Source organism: Triturus cristatus, chromosome 9 (assembly GCF_964204655.1).
Source record: "Triturus cristatus chromosome 9, aTriCri1.1, whole genome shotgun sequence".
NCBI classification, from domain to species: Eukaryota; Metazoa; Chordata; class Amphibia; order Caudata; family Salamandridae; genus Triturus; species Triturus cristatus.
Window position 1 is genome coordinate 244,834,003 of NC_140592.1, and position 21,049 is coordinate 244,855,051.

Sequence of the window (21,049 nt, forward strand, 5' to 3'; positions counted from 1 at the left end):
TTCGCTCCATTTTCCTTTTCGCCTTGGGTTTTAAAGTCAACCTGAACAAATCCCATATCCTAAATCTCTTGGTCCCCCTAGCTCGTAAAGAGAGCCTCCAGAGTAAATTCCCGCTGCACTGGTCGAAACAATCCATAGCTTATCTGGGCATCCTACTGGCCCCAACTATACCAAACACTCTAGCGCTAAATTATGCGGCACTCTTGGACCAGACCGCTAGGGCCCTAGATGGGTAGACCCGCTTGAAACTGGTGTGGTTTGTGCGAAATGCGGCAGTCAAGATGACAGTGCTCACCCGCATCCTATACATCTTTCAGAGACTGCTGTTGGTCCCACCCCCGAAGGCTCTCCGTACTTTGCAACTTGCAATCAATAAATTTGTATGGGGCGGAATCATGATTGCCAATAGCTCAACAGTCACAACCTAAGCGAGAGGGCGGACCAGGGCTACCACTAATACATAGATACCTACAGGCAGCACACCTCTGCTATATAGTCGAATGCAACTGCCCTCTCTCTGAGAAATACGGGTCCTTTATGGACCAAACAGTGGCAGGAGTAAATATCTGGCGGGAAGCCTGCATCCACGTAAACACAGGACAGGAGGATTGTACTCCTCCCCGGTAACCTCATCAACTATGAAAGTCTGGGACGCAGTAGCCAGAAAGAAGGGTCTAACAACATTCCCCTCCCCAATGTCCCCAATGTCCCCAATAGTAGACAACCCCGACTTTCCTCCGGGTCGCTGCTCGGAGGAGTTTCATGGATAGAGAGAACAAGGATGCAAAAGGTTTGGTTCCCTATTTGACCCCAGTGAGATTATTCCTTTTGAGCAATTGAGGCAGGACTACGTTCCCCCACAGGCGGATGCCTTCCACTATCTCCAGGTGTGTCACTGGGGCACTTCCCCGGAATGCCATGCGGTGGCCTCACGACCATTAACTGCTTTTGAAAAGTGGTTTATGCGCAAAAACGACGACAAACACCTCGTCTCTGAGCTGTTTGCCATGCTTTCCACCAGGAGGTAGGGCTACCCAAGGGCTGCTTCGTTGGGAGGAAGAGCTAGGTAGGGCACTCTTGAATAAAGAGTGGGCAGACATACACTATAGGGCGCACCACACGGGGCACAACACTGCAGGGAGGGAATCGACCTACAAACTGATAACATATTGGTATTACACCCCGTCGCGCATTCTTAACTGGGATAAAGATCGCTCTGAGAAATGCTGGAGGGGTGCGGCTTAGCAGGCTCTCTGGTGCACTTACTATGGCATTGCCCAAGACTGGTTCGCTTCTGGGAGCTAGTTCTTGACGATTTAGGCAAAGCACTCGACATCACACTTCCACGGTTCCCAACATATACTTTATTGGGGCTGCCGAATCCTCAGGCTTTCCATCTACGCTCCCTGAGGGGAAGACAGATAGCATTAGCACTGCTGGCAGCGCGTCAGGTAATCTTAGCCCGCTGGGGCACCACAAACATACCAGACCACACAGCATGGCTAAACAAACTATAGTTAATACTGGCCATGGAACGCATGTGCTTAGTGGTAGAGCACAAGGGGGAGACTTACGCCAGTCTTTGGGCTCCTTTTCTTCAGATCCGCGACAGACCTACGTGAAGTCACATGTCCAAATGCTTACAAATATTGTGACTCCTCCCAGAAAGCAGGGCAGAGGCCATGCCAACTCGACAGACGGCGATCACAGACCAACAAATGTCCTACTCGGCGTACACTCTCCATATGTCTTAGAGAGATAGGTGACTGGTGCGGGAAAGGGGTGGTTTCACTTGGGGGTTGCTTTGTTGATTTCCTAAGATGTTTTGTTTTGTTACTTTTGATTAACACGATCCCACTATCGCTGCCAGCTTCCGGGTTGTAGGCGCAAAGCCGTGTAGAACTGCACACCTGGTTAAACGCTGCCGGCCACTGGTTGTAGGCACTCAGCTTTGTAAATGTAGCTATGGATCTCTTTATATACACAGAATGGTTCCATAAAGTGTTGACTCTTTAACCCAGCTGTCAGAAGGATCTTCCCACGGATATTGAATGATTCCTGAAGCACTGGCCCCTCTACCCCAACCCTAGTTCCACATTTGCTATTTTGAGCCTCCAAATCATCCGGCAGCACCTGAATCAATAAATCCTAGCCCTTTTAATACAGGCTTCTATTAGGAGGATTTGACAGATGGAAAACGGTCTCTTATCTAATTTACAAAGTCTTTTATATGTAGAAATTTTAAAAAACTCCTCTACTTGAACCAAAGATCTTCTGCAGCTGATTACAGAGTGCAACTGCCTCTCCTCATAAAAATCACCCAAAACGTGATGCCATTTCATACCCATTTCCTGCCAATTCCATCATGAAATTTGGATGAGAGTGCCGGTGAACCACATAAGGGCTTATAGCAATTCAATTTGGTGACTCCAACTGTCCTTACTATCTGTCTCCATACCATATAAGCTTATTTTACAATCTTAAGTTGGGTCTACTTATAGTAACTGGGTTTGAGATTCTTCAAAAAGCCACCTCTTAACTTTTTTCCATAAAATTAACACAAATTGTTGGCGCTTCTGCAGTGTTTATCCCAACTGCCCACCCACACCCCCCACTGATAAGAATAACCCATATGCTGAAGCATACAGGATCAAAAGTAAAACATGAGGTTGAGCACCCCCATGCACCCGTGGCTTTAGGGAGAACCATATGCTTAGCTGCCCTTCTAGGTTTTGAAAATTCCCACAAAAAGCTTGAGCAGACACTTTCAAGTTTAGTCAACCAGAATCTGTTAATCTCCAAGGGAACAGCCCTAAATACATACATCATCTTTGGCAATATCGTCATTTTTAACACATTACACCTACCCACCATTGAGAGGTGAAAGTGGTCAATTCTCATAAATTCCTGCTCAATATTGCACAGCTGTGGGGCTAGGATGGTTTTTAACCTGATAATCCAAAATCACAGTTATTCTAATCCCTAAATGCACCACCTCTTCCACCACCCGCCGATCTTCAAATCCCAAGTCTATAGAGCAAATCACCCGAGTCTTTCCCTCATTAAGTCTGTACTCAGAAAATGTCCCAAAATACTTAGCAGCTTTTTCTATTTCCACAAGAGCACTTGGGGATCCGCTGTAACCACCACAATGTAATCCGCAAAAGCCAGTACTTTGTACTCTACATCTACAGGTTTTATTAGTTTGTTCCCCTCTAGTAATGTAAGCAAGAGATCAATATAAAGAGTGAACAACAGAGGAGAGAAAGGGCACCCCTGCTTAGTCCCCCTGGTAATCTTTATACAATCAAATTCCACCCCCATTATACGCAATTTGGAATTAAGAGCTTTAAAAAGACTTGATAAGTCTGGATAAAACCTGGGCCAAACCCTTTCCAGGCTAAAACGGCCCACAAAATGTCCCACAAATCCCAGCTGAAGGCTTTTTCATCAAGTAGAACAAAACCCATATGCCTCCTAGTAGCTTCAGCAATATCAATCAAAGCTATAACCCTCCTAAAGTGATCCACCTTCCCACACCCAGGAATAAAGCTATGCTGTTGTGATGACACCAAGGAGGAAATGACTGTACCCAACCTATTAGGCAACACCTTTGCATAACTTTTAGCATCAGCATTTACTTAGGAAATGGATCTATAAAACCCAGAGCCAAGAGGCGATTTGCATATCTTCCTGAATAGAATGATGTTAGTTGTTTCCCCATGAGGGAGGAATGTCGTCAGAAGGTGCCTTGAAGAAGACAGAGAGCAGATCTTTGCAGAGTACCATAAAAAAAAAAGCTGTAAGGAGCTCCGAGGCAAATTATCTGGCACCGTGGCTTTCTCCAAAGTAAGTTAATGAATTGCTTCCAGTACTTACTCAAAAGAAATTGGTGCTTTCAAAGCTGCCCGCCACTCTGCACTCCACTGGTCGTTATCTAAAATGCCCAATAAAGCCTCATACACATTCACGAGGGTTAATAACCTCAGTGTACAGGTTCTCATAATAATCTCTGAAAACCCTGATAATATCTGCTGCGGAGTCCACCTTGCGCCCCAGAGAATCATAGACAGCCTCAATGTCTCTTTCAGTCGTTTGTCAAATACGCAATACAAGTAAGCGGCCGGTATTCTCCCCGTATTAATAACATTCTGATCTGCGATTGTGGTATTTCACAGCAACCTCCTCACTAAAATTTGGGTAATCCTAGCCCTCAGTTTTTTTGATTAACCTCTGTGCCATCAAGATATTCTTCCATTAATATAGACAGTCTCTCCTCTAGCAGTGCCAGCTCTTTGTATAGGTCCTGGATTTCAGCTCTCTTCTACTTCCATTGAAACAAACTATAACTTAGGGTTTTCCCCCTAATGTCTGCTTTGAACGCATCCCACAGGATATTATCAAAAACTGTACTCCTATTAAAACATAAAAACTCAACAATCTAAGGTTATTGCATCTTGATCTATTTACAAGCACCTCAAGCTTCCAGTGGGTATTGGACATTTGTGACTTCATAATTTCACATACTTTCTTTTGTGCTTCCAATGTGCTCTCCAGCATAGCTACCCTATTTCCCACTTCGGTTATTCTTTCGGAAAATTCAGTACATGTTTTGGCCATTCTGCACATGGCCTTTTGTAGCTTCGATTGGTGTGCTGAGCCTTGCAACTATCGCCCGTGTTTCTTCACAATGTGCCATGATGCCTTGATATATTGCTTCCAAGGTAATGACATCATGGTGACTCAAGACGACTTATTTGCCATCTGCAACGCGATCGACCAGCGAGGGCGAAGTAGTATAGTCCCCCCTCAGATCGCACCCCAAGTTAGCCTCCTGCTGTGGCTCCTTTCTCCTAACCATCAAACGTGGATCACTCAAGCCTTCCCCAGGCGATGGGATACTTCCTGTCCAGTCTAACCTACTTAAACCGTTAGATATGCTGTCCTGCGATCTTCTTCTTTGCCGGTCTCCAATAGCTCCTGGATGCTCCTCCTCGGACCATTCAGATTGATTAAATAAGGAGAAAAGAAAAATAGATTTCAGAACAGCCTGCACTTCTGTCAAATGACAGCCTGTCGTATTTTGTAGTTGGGGTGCAGCACCCCCTGGATTCTTTAGGGTTTTCCTCTGGGCCAGGTACACCCTGAAAATAAGTTTTTGCCCTGGCTATTCAGCTGGCCCCATCTTCGATCTCGTATTCCATGGGTTTTGCCATTCCTTCTCTGGCCACCCCTAATCGGAGTACTGAAATCCAGCAAGGCAGTGGGCCAGTGAGCTGGGTACCCAGTCCAGACCTGCTGGGTGAATCAAATACATTATTCACTGCTGCCGCTTGCCCAGCAAGCCGGCCTCTCACAAGATGTATATCCTCAGATCGTGTGCCAGTACTCGCTGTTATGATCAGGGGCGTAACACAGGCCCCCGCATCCCTGCAGTTCGGGGGGGGGGGGGCCCGAGCTGCAGGGGGTCCCCTCAGCACAGTACTCAGGCCCAATAGCTCGGATTAAATCCGGAGCGGGGGCCCCTCTGTGTGCGTGGCAGGGGGGCTTCCTCAACTTTCGTTATGCCACTGGTTATGATGTCCCCCACTGGGTCCTTCTCGAGAAGGGGGGTGGAGGCGGGGGCTGGCCAATTCCGCTCCGGAGTGTGCGGAGATTTGCCTTCCCCGCGGAACGTGGAAAAGGCAAATCTCCGCACACTCCGTGGTCTCCGCCTGGGGTTAATTGTTACTACTGCCTTCATTCTGTCTAAATTAGACTATGGGAATTTGGTCTACCTAAAAAGTGCTTCAATAGTCTTCAAAAACTGCAAAATGGGCAGCCAGACGTGTATTCAGACTAAAGACGTTTGACAAGGTAATTAAGTAACGCATTTATTTAAAAATTGTTTGTCTCATGGATAGAATTGTCTACAGCTCTCAAGCATTTGTTTTCCAGTCTTTACGCTGTTCGCACACATCTGTTGGGAAAATTCCACTGTGGGCGTGTTATTAGTTGACCATGCAATGCATACAATATGACTTTATGCTTACAGTTCCTCAGTTCCCTCTGTAGTACTCTCTCGGGACTGTGCAGACGGTGCCCCGCTCTAAGCATATATAATACATTGGTGTATATTCTCCACTGTATTTCTGACTCTTCACTTAGCATGGAAGTTTGAGAGGTGGTCAGTGGTGACCCTAGTCGGATCACTTCCTTCAGTTGGCGCCCGAACAGGGAATCCATAGGGGCATGACCCATCCATTATCCAAAGACGGAGGGGAGGAAGAGCACATCATCAGGTCAGACTGACGGCTCAGGGATCCCTGCACGAAGAGATACGTTTCTCGCAGCTGCTGCCTCTGTCCCACCGGAGGCTGCCTCGCCCAGCGGTCATCCGGACTGGAGTCCTGAACAGCGAACCTGTGATCTGACTGTTTGGTCAGGGAGTCGGCAGTGGAGAATCGGTCTATTGGTGCACCTGACACCAGGCGAGTCTGTTTCAGTTTATGTGGTACCAGCATAAATAGGTTTTGTTTCAGCTCTAGGACGGTTTGGTGAAAAGTGTTTGCAAATACTTTGCCAGGTAAAATAAGGACTCTGTTTCTCTTTTCTTTGCAATGACTGGTTTCAGTAAGATTCAGAGTTTGTGCTGTTATTATTGTTCTAAAGATGCACGGTTGGCAGAATCCCAGCCTGCACCTCCTAAAGGTAGTCCTAATTTTGATAGGTATATAAAAACATGGCCTTGGCCCTATTATGTTTTGTACGTTATGGCACAAATATACGAGGGACAATGCAGAGTTACAGTGGCCTTTGACAGGCTCCTTTGCCAAACAAAAGATAGGATTTCTTCAGGAACAGTTTTTCAAAAGACGCAGAAGACAGTCTATGTTTGAATCCCTTCGCACTTAGCAGAAGGAGGCCAAGCAGAGACGATTAAAAATGGAGAAAGATACCAGAAAATGAAATATGCAGATCCTTACACTAAAGGCTGTAGCTTACGGCAAGGAGAAGCAGGAGAAAGGAATAGAACGCCAAGACAGAAGATTTCGGTTGCAAATTGATAAGTCCTATATGGCTCAGGAAGATGGTGATCCTTTAATGGAGACCTTATTAGATACCCAACCCCTGCCACCATATGCCCCAGAACGGATATATCCCGTTGTTCCCCATCAGCAACAACAACCCACACCAGGTGCATCAGTCTCTGAAGCTGCTCCACCTACCGCCCCAGTTAACGTACCCCCTACTCCTTCCCTTCCATCACAACCTATGACTTTCAGCAATTCAAAATACAGATACGTAGTGGCCCACAATTCGAACCACCTCATTAATATGCATTAGGTAATTTGTATATTACAACCCACTACGATTGGCTACAATGACAGCGGGCCAGCTGGGCTCTGCTGTGTTCCTTAGAGGAAAAAGGGATGCGTTTGAAAAAAGAAAGAGAAAAATTACATAAACTATGTTTATAAGCAAGCAATGGTTTCATGGATCACTGCCTGATCATAAAAAACATTTTGTGAACATTCACAAATGAAAGGGGTCCCATATTGAACCATTCCATTTCCAAATGGCTTACCACCTACTTTGAGGAAGTAGTAAAATAATAATGCTTTGCGACTAAATTTGTTAAAGATTAGGTATCTGGAAGGGACACCCTTAACATGCCTCTTCCAAATGCTGAATCTGGATTCATTCCCAAACCCAATTAGCGATTCGGTGAGATTTGGTAACAGGTTACCAAATCACTATTTGGGTATTGTGAATTTAAGAAAAATGCCATTTTGCGGTCAGAAAGGATCGGTTTTTATGAATCAGAGCCTTACCAACCATAACATTTATTGACACTTGATGATCAGAGAGTAGTAATTTGATAATTACGTAGATGCTGAAATCATAACTAGCGGAACGTATCAGTGTAGATGGTCATATGCATTATGCTGCAAATATTTGACAGTCAAGAAGTTAAAAACTATGCAAAACTCATCATGTGGTTGGAAATAATCACTCACTAAGACACAATGATATGAAAATGTTTAATATATTCAGAAAATAATTATAATTTTTGGAACAATATGATAACATTGTGAAAAGTCACTTCTAACTCACCTCTGTTACGAAGTACCAACGGTTTCTTTTCACGTCTTCCTGAATCATGAGGTTTGCTGGTAATGAAAGAGGTCATGGGCTCAGGTGGGGGGAGAGGGATCTGGAAAACTGGTGGTGGTAAAGTGAGTGGTACTGCTGCTGCTGTCACACCACACGCACCCATAGGTCTGATGTGATCATACCTTAAAAAAAGCATGAAAAATGTTTCCCTTTATTCCTCAATGAAACAGAATAACATGTTGAACAATACCATAACAACATGGCTTTCCTGCAATACTGGTTTTGTAACTTATTTAATGCAAGTGTTAGGGCTTATCTGATGATGTGCATGTTACATACAAATCAGGCCTAAGTGTACGATAAACATGACCGCAGGAATTCATTAGTGAGTATATATGAAAGTCTCAGGATGACATTAGTTGTACTAACACAAATGCAGCAAAGAGGACACTTCCAGAATGCTGTTTGGAAAGGTACGTGTACAGTGCAACACTACAATGCCTTTTGGCTGGACATGGAGCTATTATAGAGGGAAGCATGTCTGGTACAATAGTTTGCCTTGCAGATAAGTCCCTAACTGAGGGATTGTTCGTGCAGGGATACAGATATGAGGCGCTGTACAGAAGTTCCCCTCCCAATACAGAATCATTGGCGAGAAAGGTGTAAAGAAACCTGAGAATTTGGAAGGGGTAGACCCGAACACTGGATTCCCTGGCAAGAATGCTGGAGAGCCAAAATTCGACTGTAGGCCTGAAGAAGCTTCTTAGAGGTATGTGGGGATAAAATATGGGTTGGCATACCCTAGTAAGCATAGGCACTAAAAATTCAGCCAATACCATTTTTCATGAGCTGATTATATAGACACAAGTGTTATGTGGATGTTAGACTAATTGTTATAGATATTAGGGACGTGTGGTATACAATGCTTAGGGTTTTTCTATTATTCATCTTCTTATATTGATCATCCTGATACACAAGATTTGTGTTTCGATTCTACATAACAAATAACCAATCATTATAAAGACCAATTACGGTCTGTGTCTACTGCTTTCATACGCCAGGGCGAGAGTACACGCAACAACAATATCCCATACAGATGAGAGCATCTCTGACAGAGTTGTCGAACTAATAACACTCTAGATCTAGTTGAGCCTAACTCGTCATAGAGAAGAGTGAGAGATACCTGCCAGTTTTACTTCCCTATGACAGGGAAGCAATAAGCAAGTTCCCCTATGAACTACGGATATCCTTCCGGGTATGCCCCTCGATTTTGGAGTGAGTTGTGGGGGTGGGAAGGTTTCACAACAGGTTAACATGATTTCCATACTTCAGGCATCAAGAGTTTAAATATTTGTTATATGATGGTTCGGTTAGAAACTGCAGACTCACTTATGAGAGTACATTTTTGTACAAATCACAATGCGCTTATTATAGCTTATCGACAGCTTTACCTCATTAGGAGGTCGATTTAAATGATATCAAGCTGTAACACCAGAGTTACAGAAATGTGCATTAATCTTTTGCACAAAATATCTGTTGAAGAAAAAAACCATTCTTTGTATAGGGAAGTAAGCAGTATATTGCTGGGAAGAATTACGGACGGTAAAGTAATTCTACCAAAAAATATTCTATAAGGCCTTTTGCCCTGTTTGGACATCTTGAAAACTACCAGAGCCAAGTGCCGTGCTAGACAAAGATATATACCATAATGTTTTCACTACGGATATTGCAGATGATTTATTTCCCTAAAACAAACACAGCTGCCTTCCATATTGTGAAATAAGCTATTGGATAACCAGGCAACATTCTATTGCCTATTTCATAAAAGCCCTATATGCAACCCCCAATATACTAATTCAAGTTACACTTCAAAGAGGTGTGCAACATATAGAGGGGAAAAAAAGCTACAAAGAACTGTTGACCGCTACGCCTAATTTCTTGAGTGCGACTCCAGTATAAAGGTTTGGCAGAAGAAAAAAAAAAAAAACTGGTGAAAGAAATGCCTAACTGATATGAAAATATAAAACTATCTTTGTTAAGACATACTTGTGTGGCTAAGACCTTCCTTCTGTGACACAAAAAAATACAGATACAATATTTGAATTTTCATGGTACAGTAATGGCTGTAATTTTCAACTACCAACATAATTGTTTGATGTAGCAGCTGCACCTTGGCTCAAAAGAGTCCAAGGAGTTTGGAAGGAGCAACCTTGAGCTCACAGATTTTCTGCATTCCTGGATCATAGATTTGCACCCGACTGCTGATGGTTTTCAGTACATCTTGCAGATTACTCTTGAAATCATTATATGAGCATCCATTCTTGGATAATACATCTGTAGTACCATCTACAAACTGGTAATTAATTCTTCATCATTATGTCACTTATAAAGATATTTGAAGATTGCTACCAGACAGAATTCCTCACAAGGGCAGCCTAGCTCTCCTCCACATGGAGCCCTCTGTTTGTAAATGAATTTGCTACTGTGATATCCAAGTTTGCCATTATCATTTTTAAAGTAAACAAATGAGCTAGGATGGACATATGGTCTCTTAGCAATGTTACCTTATCGAATAGTTCCACAAACTACAGCAGGCTTATGCTGACTGTCTCTAACTCGGATATCACTGGTCTGAGACAGAAGTGGGAGGTTATGTTTGGCACAGAAACCCGAGATGTAGAGTGGACCAAGTGTCTACAATTAACAAAAAAGGTGTCCACGGTAAACTTTACTCAATGCAGTTATTTACAAGACACATCTCTCCCTCTCTCCCCAAAGATAATTGGCTATATGTGCCCTGTGGCAGTTGTCAGAGATTAAGAATGCCCACAGTTGACTTCTTCCACATGGTATGGTAATGCACATAAATTGCAAAGTACTGGAGAACATTGGTCAACGTGACACCTGAAGTGTCAGACGGGGCCTGAAAAGCACGCGAACAGCATATGCACTAGATCTGAAAGCTTAAATGTGACCTGACCTATATTCTAGCAAAATGTAGGATAGCTATGGCCTGGAAAACAATGATAGGGTCTTCTACAAAACTTCAGCTGAAAGACCTGGAATAATGTGCGAATGCAGAAAATAAAACTTTAGCTACCTTACGCAAACAAAGAGGGAGACAACTCATGGAACACTTTTCTAATAGTATTAGCGGTAATGAAAGAGGTGCGACCCCCAGAAAGACCAAAACCACACAAAAAAGCAGGCCAAAAAAACAATTAAAAAAAAAAAAAAAAAAAAAGAAGAAGGTGACAAACATCAGGCATGTAATTTAAAACTAAATATATATGTAATACACAGTTACACTCGGTCTACAATACGAGGAGAAATACTGGGGTCTACAGAGACCGCACACAGATGATACAATTATATGCAAGATCACATTGCTGTGCTGGTATAGCAACAAGAACAGGCTGACAATAAAGTGATCGAACCCAGAAACAAAAGGAAGATTCTCTATTTACTAAAAAGAAGGACTATTCATAGCTGGAACTAAGACGTCTTACCCCCACCACTCCATGTAGGAAGAAGCTGAAAACTTGGTTCTTCTCTAACAGCTAGCTTTCCAGTGTCTGCCCCTCGGTCTCACACCGGTCAGATGTCGAGCACCAGCACACTCTATGGAGTAGCAGTTGCGCTACACAAGCTCCTTTTACATTACATAACAAATACAGCAAATGAAAAATAATGGTCTTAATATTCTTCATTGTGATAATGCTAATTTTCTGGCACTGACTCATCTCCAACTAGGAACTGCTCACCAGATGCAAGCAAGAGAGACTGGACATCATCATTATGAGAAAAAGATGGAGCTAGATGGGCCACAGAATCAGAAGACTAGACTTGGAAGAGAGGCAGGCCAAAGAACACCTGGAGGCGAGCTGTGGAAACAGAAATGAAGACCCTGAAACACAGCTGGAGCATCATACAGAAACTTGCACAAAGCAGACAGAAGTGGCGGTCCTTTGTTGCTGCCCTACATGCCAGTAGGCATAATGGGCATAAGAAGGTTAATAACTCGAAGCCTAATTTTGCCAAAAGACCTGATAGTCTTGGCTGTTGCGTGATATTATGGCTAAGCTGAATTATGTCTAGAAACCTTATTTAGAGGAAGCTCTACTGAATTCAAGATATCAGCCTAAGTCTGCCACATGCTGCACTTTCTTGTATAAAGAGAGTTCTCCCTTTCAAACACTTTCATGCCTGAATTCAGATGACAGAATTCTGATGACAGATGTGCTTTCCGCTCCACCTCCCTGTCAGAGATACAAAATTCTGATCTATACTAAGACAATAAGATGTTTATTTGAAAAAATACAAACGGATGTCCTGTTTTCTTTGAAAAAAAGTGAATCTACGAATATCAAAAACCTGGGGTAAAGCTTGATATAGCGATTCCTGGAAAAGCACGACAGCCCACACCATTCATAACACTTGACAGAAATATAACATCATTTTGGAGCCCACCTCCATTTGATAGAAGGAAACACAAGAAGGAGCAAATATTTTGTGAATATCGTACCAAGATCTTGGTCTACAACTCATAATAATGAAATCACTACTATTAACCTGCAAACATGTCTTTTCCAGAATATTAGTGACCAACATATTGTCCAGATAAACATATAGGGATGTATATATTTACTACTATTTTTAACTCCTTGTTTACTTACCTTGGTGACGAGGGTCTATATTGTTTAGTAGCACTGGAATTTTTTTTTTTTTTTTTTTTTTTTTTTTTTTTAAAGTGTTTTGGTAGAATAGCTGTTCTGCTTAGAGAATGTATGATTTTAAGTTTAATTTTAAGATCCTGGCGACATACTAAATTCCGTAAAAAATTTAAAATGGCAAATGTATTGGTTAGATTAAACTGTTTTCAGCTATTTTGTCTTTTTAACTTATTTGTAAGTCTATTTTTTCAAATACAAAATACTTTCATTCCCTTGCTGGGACATTACACAATGACAAACGCAGCACTGATTACTTTTTTTATTTTTCATTTCACTGAGTGGGTCACACACCAACTGTGAACCCTGTCCCAGTTTTTTCCAATGCATTCTGCTAAATGTAGTGAAAAGCATCCATTTACTCACAGTATTCATAGTGTTTGATTCAGAGTTGAAGCACCGCTAGGATGCACTGTGAGGCCCCAACCCCACTAAAATATGATACAAGTTGTGCTCATTAGGGGAGCAACCAACACTAAGGGTATGCAAAAGTCACGTTATTCACCTTTATATAGATACGCAAAATTCTACAAAAATTCTACAAAATGCAAAACCGCTATATTTTAGGCAACATCCACCCCTGTGCCCATTTTTGCGCTAAAAAAGCAAACAGCTCAAAAAACATGTGTCATAAGCAACAGGCACTTATGTTCTAGCTGTTCACATATATTCGCACAAAACATTTGCCGCAAATGCAGCGGTATTATGCCACGTGGCAGAAGGGCATAATTTGGCGACTCTTGCATAACAAGCATAACTTACACTTTGTAACATTATGCAAGATTATGCTGGTGTAAAGGAAAATTCATCCAGGCCTGGTCTGCACCTAACAATGGAATCAAAGGCAGCAAGCCATGTGCTTCTCCTCCCCGCCTTGCAGTGAATTCTCTCTTCTGGTAAGTACCAGAAGCAATCCGTTTGTTATGAAATATGCATCACCGGCTATGCTTTAACTTTTTAGAAAATTAGATGACTACTTAAGTACATGGAATGCTTTTCGCAACACTTGCCTGAATGTATTGGGGATGACTAGGGCCCACTTGCTGGCCTAATCCACACAGGGAAAGGAAGCATTTCAGAAATCTCAATAGATCCTGCTTTAGAAAGACTTCAAATTATTATTTGCCAACATTTCCTATTTCTATCACTGTCTCAAAATATAATAATAAAAAATGAATTGTTGTACTTCTACTTTACTATCTCAGGATACATTTCTGATACCTGTGATAAAGAAGGTTTCAGTGAGATCGGAATTTCAGGTTATGAGATAATTATTGCACCCTACGTCCCTGTTTCTCATAAGAGATGCTGGCAGGGCAAACCTAGTGAAAATTATCAGTGAAAAAGATGTAGATAAGAACATAGGTAAATATGTGTAATTCGGTGTTTTAAACACAGATTTTGTAGGTTATGCCTCATTTCCAAGAGAAAAACTTGGAGGTAATTATTGAACTCAGTATATACGTCACCCCGGGTAACGTTATTGATCAGGCGTGGTAAACACCTCACCTAAACCTTATAGTAAAGGCTACATTGCCCTTACAATATCTCAGTTTTTGCCCTTGCATATTGTGCTCCTCCAGACTCTCACTGCATGCCAGGTCTACTTTACTTGTAGGTCCCAGCTCTTCGTCCCCAGTATCGCACATTACACAATTCTTCCAAAAGAATTTTAAAAATGCCTCAGTGTATGAAAGAAATGAAATGTTGCTAGAGGCAAACCTGCAAAATTATTTGTACTCATTTTTTAAAACAACTGAATTCAGAAGTCAACATTAGGTCAACCTAAGTCGTCAATTAGCAGCAGCCTCTGTGCAACCCATTCTGAATTACATTATTAAACATTTGAGTGCCCTTTTATAAGTTATTACAGCAATACACCACTAAACTATCCACAAGTCCCCCAATTAGGGTGCCATTACACTACTATGCTGTTTTAGATAATCTGGATCACGTATTTTGTTGACGGTACATCATTGCTAGAGCTTTCAGGTATTTTTGTAGCTCTCTCTCTCTGCTATTCTAGATAATACAAAAGATAAGTGAACCTACTACCGTTAATTTTGGTCCTTCTCTTCACTTTTGTTTACAATTTTAATGTCATGTCAATGCTGTGCAGCAAGCACAGATACACTAGTCACTTTCCCATCAGCTGTCTCTATACATTAGTGAATATTGTTTTCCTCTTAGCTCAGAATGGTCCCTTTCTTAATATGACATAGCATTTAAGATGTTCGTGAATGTAATTTTCTATAAAGAAACAGTGATTATGCCTTTATTAAAGAAATTACATTTCTCCAGCCTTTTTCTTTTTTTTAATCAAAAGGTCACTCTTCCGATCAAATGTAAAAAAATTAAAACGGATCCACTGTTTGGAGATTTTGAAGTACAACTACATTTTTTAAAAATCCTAGAACAGAAGTTGCTGCACAAGTAAGACCTATGTGCCGATTACGATCCTGGAAAAACAGGGTACGAACCGTCGGTCGGAGCGTTTTCTCCGTCTGTTCTGCTCGATTTTCCCGGCCTTCTTGTGAGGAAAAGATGATTAAATGTGACTTCAGTCTCTTACCATTCAAGTCTAAGGGTTAGAGTAGTGAATGGAGCCTATTTACTAGGCACTTCGACATGATCCTGTGCTCTTCCCCATAGATCAGGGCTTGCACACATAGCCTAGGGGATAGATTCGTTAGTATTAGGGATAACCTGTCCTGTAGTGAGGGTATTTCACGGAGCTGTGCTGAATTCAGGCCTGGTAGGCCTCAAACGGGAGAGACTCCATCTTTCTTTCTGCTCCGGCAGCTTGGGATGCTTCTAGGTCAAACGTAATGTTTTAGTTATGAGGTGTTATTCGCTTGGAGAGAACCGGTTCAGGCCGGCCCTTATCGAAGGATTGTATTTTTCTTCATGCCGAAGACACTACATCAGGCCGGCCGGCTGGGAACGTGTCCTTGGTACGGGGAGGTACAAGAATTTGGTGGGCGGCAGGTTACGGGCCGGAATTTTCCATGAGGAAACGCACCTCTATATTAGTGAAAGTCTGAGGCAGTTACATGTTCAGTCCGTAGGCGGCATCTAGCCGTTAGCAGTAAAGCTAATACTTATTCCAGGGAAGACAGACGCCATCTTGAAGGCGGAGAAGAACCGAGAGACAGATGCTTTCCTAGCAGAATAGCCAGAGAGGAGAGAGTAGCCGATAAGGAAGACGTCCCAGTGACTCGGAGAAGGGTGATTCCAGGCGAGCCGAGGCACAGACGAGAAGGGAACCTAGATGACCACTGAGTGCAGGCTACATACTACTAAGGTGATGTCGACCCTTTCTTATTAGAGTGTACAACTTAATCTTTCACTTTTCTTTGCAGGTTATGTGTTATATCGTAATGTTATGTGATTGTGTATGTAATGAGTAATAAAGTATCCAGTTTGTAGTGAACCAACATGTGCTGCGTGTTCTTGTATGAGAGGGTAGCCTATTCTTCTAGTCAGCTGCGGCTACATGAACAGATGTTAACCCTGATCAGGTAAGTGGTAACTGAATAAGGGAAAGAGAAGCCCCTCGAACCTGAAAACAGGCTATGCTTGAACTGGCAATCCTTGTGTGATCTGATGAATAGTGAGACTGATTCCCTTTTTGTATGTTATGGTGATCATAGGATGAACTGTCGTATGAGACTGCCGTCTAGGTAGAGAGGTCTGGATTCGTATAGGATCGCGAGGCCGCCACTTGTGATACTGTCGTATGGGCAGAGAGGTCTGGATTCGTAGGGGATCGCGAGGCCGCCGATTGTGCTGAGACTGCCGTCTGGGTAGAGAGGTTTGGGTTCGTATGGGACCGCGAGGCCGCCACTTGTGATACTGTCGTATGGGCAGAGAGGTCTGGGTTCGTATGGGACCGCGAGGCCGCCACTTGTGATACTGTCGTATGGGCAGAGAGGTCTGGATTCGTAGGGGATCGCGAGGCCGCCGATTGTGCTGAGACTGCCGTCTGGGTAGAGAGGTCTGGGTTCGTATGGGACCGCGAGGCCGCCACTTGTGATACTGTCGTATGGGCAGAGAGGTCTGGGTTCGTATGGGACCGCGAGGCCGCCACTTGTGATACTGTCGTATGGGCAGAGAGGTCTGGATCCGTATGGGATCGCGAGGCCGCCGATTGTGCTGAGACTGCCGTCTGGGTAGAGAGGTCTGGGTTCGTATGGGACCGCAAGGCCGCCACTTGTGATACTGTCGTATGGGCAGAGAGGTCTGGATTCGTAGGGGATCGCGAGGCCGCCGATTGTGCTGAGACTGCCGTCTGGGTAGAGAGGTCTGGGTTCGTATGGGACCGTGAGGCCGCCACTTGTGATACTGTCGTATGGGCAGAGAGGTCTGGATCCGTATGGGATCGCGAGGCCGCCGATTATAAGAGGTCTTGGTATGTATAGTAGGAATTCCCTGTCCTTAGGTGGTAAGATATATGTAGTTGCACTATTGTAAATAGGTTCTAGGGAGGGGGTAACGTTCTGGCTGGGTTAGTGAGGCTCTGATGAGCGGGTTCTATCTGATCCGAAAACCCAAGCAGAACATTTGGCGTCACGAACCGTTTACGAAACCTGTGTGCGTTGTGGTTGTATCGTGTTTGCTTTCGGTGCGTGCGTGGTTTCGTTTGTATATTATTTCTATATAATTGTGAGTGTAGTTTTTTTTTCTTTTTCTTCTTTCTTCTTTCTCTTTTTCTCTTTTTTTTTCTTTTCAAAGATGTTTTCTAGAAAGTCGAAATCTACTTTTAAGTTACCCATTGATATTCCCGGCTGGGATTCGACGCCTTATGAAGCCTTAGCCCGTGAGTGGGCTGATTCTACTGGTTTGAGTGAGAATTGGAATTCTTTTTTGGAGCTGGCGGAGCCGGCTAATGTGATTACTTGTTTACAGAAGGCGCCGGTATCTAAGGGTGATGAGCTTCCCTTTTTGGGGCGCAGAGGTTGGATTGTTCTGTCTGCGTACAGGATTCTGCATGAGAGGTTGTTGAAGTTACAGAACTTGCATAAGGATTTGGAAGCGAACTTTGTTGAGATTCAGAATGCTCATACTTTGTTGCGGTGTCAAAATAAGTTGCTTGCTGATAAACTTGAGACGTACCAAACTATTGCCGAGAGGGCGGCTGTGCGAATTGCTCGTTATAAATACAAGAATCGCCGTGGTCGGGTTTCGACGCGAAAGGTGCGTCTGGTCGTGGCGAAAGCCGGACTGGATTGGAATCCTGATGAATGGGATGGTAATATCTGGAACTCGAGTGATTCTCCTTCCTCGGGTGAGGAGTCTTCCAAGCGCGAGTCCTCTCGCTCCGGCCGTGATTGTAAGTCTGCTTCTTGCGCCTCTGATGGTGCACCCCGTGATTGCGCTCGTCCTTCGAGCGGAGTCGATGCTTCTTACACTGATTGTTCCTCTACGTGTCCTGGTCGAGCTCCTTGTGATGCTCGTCCCGCGGTCTCGGTGCATCCAGTTTTTCGGCGGAAGGTGCAGCAGGCTCCCGGTGCTCCGAATGGTATTGCTTTAGACTCTTTGGAGGATTTTACTCAACAAGAAATTAGTGATATTTTGCAGCGATTTCGGCAGCGAGCTGGTGAGACCTTACTCACATGGATGGAGCGCCTTTATGAACTGGGCGCTGCTGGCATTATGTTGGATGCTGGCGATTGTTTGAAGTTTTGTTCCTTGAGTTCGGATTCTACTGTACAGGATCATTTTCGTAACTTTAATGGTGGTGGTCAAATTTCTTTGCTTCAATTGGCGACTGAGGGTTGTAATCAAAAATATCCTACTGAGTCTGACTGGCCTATGAATGACAAACCGTGGTATACTTTGCGCGATGCTGCGCAACGTCTCAAAGAGGAGGTGATGAAAACGGCGATTTTTCTAAATACTGCCGACAGGTTGCTTGATGGTTTCTTGACATCTTCTGTGCGTTATCGTATTATTCGTTCTTCCCCTGTTGCTTATAAGCAGGTCATGATGACTTTATTGATTAATCAGACTGGTAACATGTTATCTGTGGTGCTGGAATCAGTACGCCAACTCGGTGAGTTGGGTGAGTGGTTTAAACCTGAACGGCAGTCCCGGCCTGACACTCGTACTCCTGGTGATAATAAACTTACTAGACGTGATATGTTTTTTGGTCTTATGGCCGATGGTGTGCGGAAGGAGGACATTGATGGTGAGACTACTTCTCGTTTGTGGGAAATGTTTCGCAAACGTGGCTTGGATCGAAAGGAGGGTGCCCGGCGTGTTCGGACGACTGAGTGTGATCGTGGTTTTTCTGACGGTAGCGGTGATGACGACCGCCGTGGGCGCTCTGATCGTCGTGATGATCGACGTTATGTACGTGATTTGTCCCCCCGTCGTGAGAGAGACAGGGAGAGAGAGGGGGAAAGAGAGAGGGGGAGAGATGATTATGTTAACAGCAGACGTAGAGATGATAGGGATCAATCCCCTGAGTTGAGAAGGAGAGAGGATCGACATATATTGGCCGATCGAAACCCGCAGTACAATGCAGAGAACAGTAATCCATTTCGTAATGGAGATGGATATGAACAGGAGGTATCGATACCTAGGAAACGTGAGAGTCTTTATCCTGATTTATCCTGGTACACAGAACACAGTAAAAAGGACTAGGAAATAGGTCAAGCTCCAGTACACAGATGGGCTCACAGAGATAATAGACCCTATGTAGATATTGATATTTATTGGAGACATCGTAATATCCAAAGGGCCCGAGCATTGGTAGATACAGGAGCGGAGGCCACTCTTATTCATGGAAAATCAAAGAAGTTTAAAGGTCAGCCTTTTACAATTACCGGATTAGGTGGAAAGGAAACTCCCGCAGTTCAAACCTTACTTGAAATGAGAATAGGTAGAATTCCTAGAAACGAATACTCTGTATTAGTGGTGCCACTCTTAGAATTCATAATTGGAATTGATATTTTGAAAGGAATGACTTTGCACTTAGATGATGGATGTTACCAATTTGGAACTAAACATTATATATCGTCCAGGCCTGTACGGGTTGGTCGTTTAAGAATGCCCCCCATAAAAGTTCCCCAGGCGACAAAAGTGGTTCGTCAGAAGCAGTATCGTATTCCAGGTGGTCATGAAGAGATTAGTACCACTATTCAGGAGTTGGTGGATGCAGGAGTTATAACCCCAGTTACTTCTGCTTGGAATAATCCTGTTTGGCCTGTACGTAAGAGAGATAATTCTTGGCGCATGACTGTTGATTATCGAGAATTGAATAGACACACACCCTCTTTGACTGTTGCAGTACCGGATGTTATTACCCTAATTGAAAGAATCCAAAAACATCCAGGTACATGGTATGCGTCCATTGATATTGCTAATGCTTTCTTTTCGATTCCGATTGCCCCTGAGTGCCAGGAACAATTCAGTTTTACGTGGAACGGGCGTCAGATGACGTTTAGAAGTCTTCCCCAGGGCTATGTGCATAGTCCTACGATATGTCACCGGCTGGTGGCAGAGCATTTGGCTGAGGTACCGGTTCATCCGCAAATTCAGATATGTCACTATATTGATGATATTTTGATCCAAGGCGAATCACAAGAGGAAGTTCAGACCCAATTGGATAGAGTCATTGAGTGCTTGCGTGAGAAAGGTTGGGAAATCAACCCGGATAAATTACAAGGTCCGTCCCAGGCTGTGAAATTTTTGGGCATTAATTGGCATGAAGGGCACCGAGAAGTGATCCCTCAGGTTAAACAGAAAATTCTTGATTTTGCAGTTCCGAGAAATAGGAAAGAAGCCCAAAGCTTCATTGGTTTGTTTGGTTTTTGGCGCCAGCATATTCCTCATTTGAGTCAAATATTGGCCCCTTTGTACCAGGTCACTCGTAAAAAGAATGCATTTGAATGGGGTAAACCACAGCAAGATGCGTTTAGTCTGGCAAAAGAAGCAATTCAGCATGCTTTGGATTTATGGCCTGTATGTGATGGTGATGTGGATTTGAATGTGTCTGTACAAGGCCTTTATGCGAATTGGAGTTTGTGGCAGAAACAAGGCAAGAGTAGAGTACCGTTAGGTTTCTGGACTAAAAAGTTACCTGATGCTGGTGAGCGTTATACACCTTTTGAGAAACAGTTACTTGCATGTTATTGGGCTCTGGTGGATACCGAGCAATTGACTTTGGGACATGATATAGTTTTGCGACCTGAAATTCCTATCATGCAGTGGGTTAT

At 43.5% G+C, this 21,049-nt stretch overlaps 1 protein-coding gene across 2 annotated transcripts in view; it reads right to left on the reverse strand.

Moving 5' to 3' along the window:
• The window catches only part of MKRN2 (makorin ring finger protein 2), a 249,289-nt gene that overhangs the window by 149,352 nt on the left and 78,888 nt on the right, over positions 1 to 21,049 (reverse strand). For both annotated transcript variants that reach the window (XM_085624857.1, XM_085624858.1), the window contains exon 3: positions 8,098 to 8,279. In XM_085624857.1, the coding sequence (XP_085480983.1) occupies positions 8,098 to 8,279 (182 nt within the window). The remainder of the gene's footprint in view (positions 1 to 8,097; positions 8,280 to 21,049) is intronic.